This window comes from Oncorhynchus masou, chromosome 1 (assembly GCF_036934945.1).
Source record: "Oncorhynchus masou masou isolate Uvic2021 chromosome 1, UVic_Omas_1.1, whole genome shotgun sequence".
In the NCBI taxonomy this organism is placed as follows: domain Eukaryota; kingdom Metazoa; phylum Chordata; class Actinopteri; order Salmoniformes; family Salmonidae; genus Oncorhynchus; species Oncorhynchus masou.
The window spans coordinates 25,270,329-25,276,623 of record NC_088212.1 but is presented as its reverse complement, the minus strand read 5'-3'; the positions used below and the strand labels follow the sequence as shown (position 1 = coordinate 25,276,623).

Below are 6,295 nucleotides of genomic sequence, written 5' to 3'. Positions count from 1 at the left end.
TAATTAATTAACAGATTAGGCCACTGATTGTGAAAAGGGGAGTGGGGCTATTGTAGCCTACCAATAGTAATTACTGCAATGGTCCACAATAAGCATAAACTTGTTTCATGTCAAAATTGTGGATAACTGACTCCAACATACTTCCCAACGAACAGCCAATAGGAAACCTCAATGAGTGAACCTCCTCTCGAGACTAAATACAAACACATGGCCGGCCTGACTGTTGAAATGATTGGGAGTGCATTATGTCCGTCTTTGCATTTCAGTTTGAAATATAACATATGTAGAGAAGGTAAGTGTGTTTGAGTAGAGAAGTGTGTTTGAGTAGAGAAGTTAAGTGCGTGCTTTTCTGATATTACTTGATATTATATGTGATGTACACACCTATAAGTTATGTGATTCACCCAATATAAACGTTTGGTATAAAATGCCTTCAAAGCTCTATGCAGAGTCAAGCGTTCGATAACTATGATTTGTTTATGTATATTATCATGCGACATGATTGTGTAAGCTAAAGTGAGCATCACTGTTCTTCTCTCTATCTTTCTCTGTCTTTCTCCCTCGCTCCCACTCTCCTCCTCCTCGAAGACCGGGGGCGTGGAAGTTCGAACTTGATTCTGAACGTTTAAACACTCGACTTTATTGTACCGATTTTCTTTTCAAGCAGTTGAAAGGCTAAGGGTACAAGATGGTAAGATAAAATATATATTTACTCGAAAATGGTCTTATTCAATGTCTTATTTCAATTTCGCATTACAATATTTTTGAGCTATTGAAAGAATGGTCTTTAACGTTAATGCTGATGTGTAATGTTTTGTATCTATCTATTTAGACTACCTACATGGACAGAGGTGAAAAGGTTAGTTTTTTAATTACTAATATTTTTGAATTGCGCATAGACATTTAAATGAACACATAATTATTATTAGGACTTTCAACAAGTTCAAAGTATGATTCAGTAGTTGAGAAACTTAAACATTTATTTAAAATGTGTAAATAGCCTACCAAGATGTTTAAATGTACAATAATATTTCTCTTACATCTAAGAATGTCTAATTGCTATGTCATAAATGAATTAATGGGCTGATGCTAAGTGTGTCCCCCCCCCTTACATACCGGTATTAAATTGTCCTGGATTTGTTCATAGCACGACCACGGCAAGTTCGTCTGTTTCGACCACATCACATTCTGGGTTGGAAATGCCAAACAGGTATGAGAATCATGTGCCATTATAGTTGTTTTTCACTCTTTTTGCATGTGGTAAATATTTTCCTGAACTTTCTCCAAGTTAAAGGAGTATTCACTGAAGGGGTGGCTATTGGCTCTCTTAAGGGGTGGGGGAAATAGGCATGCAACCTCAGAGTAGACCCCACCATTCTTCCTGCTCTTAATTTGATCCAGAAGCCGTAGGTTTTCCACACCATCACCAGGAGGTGGCGCCCCCACCACAGTCCTTTACAGTTCATACACTATTATTACGTTTTTTTTCCTGATAGTAAATGTACAAATATTGTATTGCTTGGGGATTGATTGTGAGTGGCAATAGTGTTTTTTCTTCTGTTTCAACAGGCAGCATCTTACTATTGTAACAAGCTTGGATTTGAACCGTTGGCCTATCGGGGTTTAGAGACAGGCTGCCGGGATGTGGTCTCCCATGTGGTCAAACAAGACAAGGTGAGCAGAGCGGCGGCATTCTGAATTCATTATGGCACATGTTTATAATAGCGAGGTAACTTGATACAAGTGATGGAGGTCCTTGGTTGTCCACCATGTAACTTTTTGGCTCTTTTTCTTTCACAGATTATTTATGTATTCGCATCTGCTCTCAATCCTGGAAACAAAGGTACAGTATGACACAAAAATGTCATCCTTCATGTGGTTAGATATGATGAGATTGGCTGTCACTGACTAGTGTGCTACTTCACTCACTCCGATTTGAGTATACTTTTGTCCACCTCTTTTATTCAGAAATGGGGGAGCATTTGGTCAAACATGGGGATGGAGCCAAGGACATTGCATTCACTGTGGAGAACTGTGATTACCTTGTGCAGGTACCATAGCAGGCTTACCATTTAATCCAATGTCACTGCTCTTTCTGGAATGAGGATAATGCCTCTTTCCTAATGAGATGGGATAAAAATATTCTGTTGGATTGCAATCGTTTTCTTTGATTTATTGAAAATATGATTATTTTTTCATCTTCCTGGTTCTTCATCACATGCATATGTTTATCTGTCTATTATACTCTTCAGAAAGCCAGAGAGCGTGGTGCCATCATAGTGAAAGAGCCATATGTACTGGAGGACAAATATGGCAGGGTAAAACTAGCTGTTCTCCAGACGGTAAGACGATCAATATCTGGTGAATCTGAGTGCCGAAAAGTAGATTTACAGTATGCTCAAGATTTGGGATGTTCTCTTATATCTCTATAGTATGGGGACACCACACACACATTTGTGGAGAGGACTACCTACAATGGGCTGTTCCTCCCAGGGTTCCATACTCCTCTCCACCGGGACCCCTTGTTGGCCAAGCTGTGAGTATGAACTATTTTATCTGGTGTTAGAGATGAGAGTGCTCTTTACAGACCATTGTAAACAAGACAGAATTTGAGTGACTGTTTCAGTTAAACAGTTGGCATCACTGTGAGGCCTTATCTAACGTTACAGACCCAGTGGATTACTGAACTTCATTGACCATGTTGTGGGGAACCAGCCGGATGATGAGATGGTGCCTGTAGTGGAATGGTAAGGCATTGTGGTAAGGGCATAGGGATGTATTAACACACACACTGGCCTGTACATTTTATTCCAGACAAAAACATCCATGAACATGAGAGTTCTTCTACCACACACCAAATGCAGTATAAAAAATACAGCAATGGGTGGATGGGGGAGGTGTCAGTATTATTTAAGCCTTATCTAATGCTGTTTGGCATAGGCCAGATTCTACTATGACTTAACAGTTTTGAGCTGGGTCACTGGTGTTCCGCACATCTGGAGTCAATTAGAGCTCCACCATGCAGCTCTGAGATAAAAAAAAAACAGGGATGGGTTTGATCTCTGATGGGAAGGGCCAGGGAGGAGGGCTGTGGGATAGATATATTGTGGTCTTTCACCTGTCCATCCAACACACAGGGGTTCCTGAGGAGTAGGTATTGTTTCCATAGGTACCAGAAAAACCTGCTCTTCCACCGGTTCTGGTCTGTAGACGACAAGCAGCTGCAGACAGACTTCAGTGCACTGCGCTCCATTGTTGTGGCCAATTATGAAGAGACAGTGAAGATGCCCATTAATGAGCCAGCCATGGGAAAACGCAAGTCCCAGATCCAGGCAAGTCATCGCCATGTTATTCAATATAAAATATATTAACTATGTAAAGAGGTGTTTACCCAACGTAACAAAGTCATGCCATTGTCATCCATACACATATTCAGTACCGTACCTTTAAAAAACACAGCATTACAAAAAGTAATGAGTAGAACTTGTACCTCGCTAAACTCACTGGACTTAGCAGGAGTATGTGGAGTACTATGGTGGCCCAGGTGTCCAGCACATCGCCATGAACACATCAGACATCATCACCGCAGTAAGTCTTTTCACACATAAAGGCTAAGCTCAACCCGGTTACTTTTACATACACATTAATGGAAGATTGAAAGACTGGTGTGGTTAGTATATTCTCTTTGTTGTAGATCCGTAACCTGAAGGAGCGTGGCATGGAGTTCATGTGCGTGCCAGACACCTACTACCAGCTGCTGAGAAAGAATCTCCAACAATCGCAAGTCAGGGTCACTGAGGACCTGGACATTCTGGAGGTCAGAGACACAACTTTCTCTGATGTTTTAATAAATGTTTCAATGATTTGTTATATTTCAATTATCAAAATACCTGATAGTTATTTGCATTATAATGATAATTCAGTTAATTTGAACTCTCTATGGTAGGTTCTTAGCTAGGCAGCCTGACAAGCACTCTTATGTCCTGTTGCTCTGACAGGAGCTGAAGATCTTAGTGGATTTTGATGACAATGGCTACCTGCTCCAGATCTTCACCAAGCCTGTTCAGGACCGTCCCACAGTGTTCCTGGAGATCATTCAGAGACACAACCATCAGGTGAGAGGAGCATGAGATTTCAGAGAGCCTTACCAATGAAACAATATATAACCAGTTTGATTTTAGGACTTTGTTAGTGTATTGAAACCAATTTAAAGTATGTAATGTTGATAAAGATTGATGTCCCGATCTACATTTAGAGTGAAAACTATGTGAAAACATGTCTTTGTACTCTTCCTAGGGCTTTGGTGCAGGCAACTTCAAGGCTCTTTTCGAGGCCATCGAGGCAGACCAGAACGCTCGAGGGAACTTGACTATCTTGAAACCTAATGGAATGTCTAACCAAATTTGAAGTACCGCTCTGATTTACACGATTGATATAATTTCCATCATCTCTGAAGCTTACATTGAATTTAGAACTATTGAAAATAATTTGTTCAACAATTTATATCTGAGGTGAACCAGAATCTAGTTGAATGACTTTGATGGATACATTGCTGCTCTATGCACACACTATTCAAATTTAAATTATGATTGACATACCTTCTGGAGTCAAACGTAGGAATGATTGTTAATTATTCAAATAATATAGTAACGCTAAAATAACATAAAAATATATTTGACTTGATGCCAATTTTAAATACAGTGATTTCAGAAAGTATTCATACCCCTTGACTTATTCCACATGTTGTTGTGTTACAGCCTGAATTCTAAATGGATTAAAAAAATAATAATTGTCACCCGTCATATGAAGAGTGGTACTCAGTGATGTGTTGGATTTGCCCCAAACATAACGCTTTGTATTCAGGACATAAAGTACATTTCTTTGCTATATTTTTTTTAGTTTTACTTTAGTGCTTCATTGCAAACAGGATGCATGTTTTGGAATATTATATTTTGTACAGGCTTCCTTCTTTTCACTCTGTCATTTAGGTTAGTATTGTGGAGTAACTACAATGTTGTTGATCCATCCTCAGTCCTATCACAGCCATTAAACTCTGTAACTGTTTTAAGTCTCCATTGGCCTCATGGTGAAATCCCTGAGCGGTTTCCTTCCTCTCCGGCAACTGAGTTAGGAAAGACGCCTGTATCTTTGTAGTGGCTGGGTGTATTGATACACCATCCAAAGTGTAATTAATAACTTCACCATGCTCAAAGGGATATTCAATGTCTGCTTTTTTTTTTTTTACCCATCTACCAATAGTTGCCCTTCTTTGTGACACATTGGAAAACCTCCCTGGTCTTTGTGGTTGAATCTGTGTTTAAAATTCACTGCTCGACTGAGGAACCTTACAGATAATTGTATGTGGGAGATGAGGTAGTCATTTAAAAGTTAAACACTATTATTGCACAAAGACTGAGGCCATGCAACTTACTATGTGACTTCATAAGCAAATTTCTACTCTTGGACATACTTATGTTTGCCATGACAAATGGGTTGAATACTTATTGACTCAAGACATTTCAGCTTTACATTTTTAATACATTTGTAAACATTTCTAAAAACATAATTCCACTTTGACATTATGGGGTATTGTGTGTGGCCAGTGACACAAAATCTCAATGTAATAAATTCAGGCTGTAATGCAAAATAATATGGAAAAAGTCAAGGAGTGTGACAACTTTCCGAAGGCTGTGTGTTTGTTTTTGGCTTAGAAAACACATTTTTGTGACAATCAAAGTATGATCAAATATGTTGATGTACAATCCAAAGCAACAGAAAAAGAGCAGACATCATCATTAGATTTGAGCCAGCTATGTTATCAAATCTGGTATTAACAAGCAATTTTTAAGTATGACATTAACTCTGTCTTAGCTTCACATTGTCTTATTTGTCTTACTTCTGAAAACAAATCATATTTAAGTGGAAGGAATTAATCAACCACAACATATGACTCAATAAGATGCACAATGACAACATGTCAGTGTATTGTATCCTTTCCATGAACTAAAATGATTTTTTACACTTTACTTGTTCATTTTGATTCCAATTGCTTTCGTAAACTTTTTTACTTTGGATACTTTCAGCATACATTTTTAAGTGCATGTAATAAAAATACAACTGCATTGTGACTCCTTCCTCATTCACAGTGTTTGTGTGTGCGAGAGAGAACTTGTGAAAAAGACATAATGAACCAAATGATTTATAAATATAGTGACCACTCTGCCTAAAACAACCAACCTGAGAGAACAATTACCAAAATAACTTAATAAAATGCTTGACACAAGCTGAATACATC

At 38.5% G+C, this 6,295-nt stretch overlaps 1 protein-coding gene across 1 annotated transcript; it reads left to right on the top strand.

Moving 5' to 3' along the window:
* Positions 1-209: 209 nt before the first annotated feature.
* On the top strand, positions 210-6,242 carry LOC135540278 (4-hydroxyphenylpyruvate dioxygenase-like). Its single transcript, XM_064966841.1, has 15 exons — positions 210-292; positions 589-691; positions 833-859; positions 1,148-1,210; positions 1,570-1,674; positions 1,801-1,843; positions 1,969-2,051; positions 2,253-2,342; positions 2,433-2,536; positions 2,670-2,747; positions 3,170-3,332; positions 3,517-3,588; positions 3,695-3,817; positions 3,999-4,115; positions 4,297-6,242. The coding sequence occupies exons 2-15, from the start codon at positions 689-691 to the stop codon at positions 4,405-4,407; spliced, it is 1,182 nt and encodes a 393-aa protein (XP_064822913.1). The 5' UTR covers positions 210-292; positions 589-688; the 3' UTR covers positions 4,408-6,242.
* The last annotated feature ends 53 nt before the right edge of the window (positions 6,243-6,295 follow it).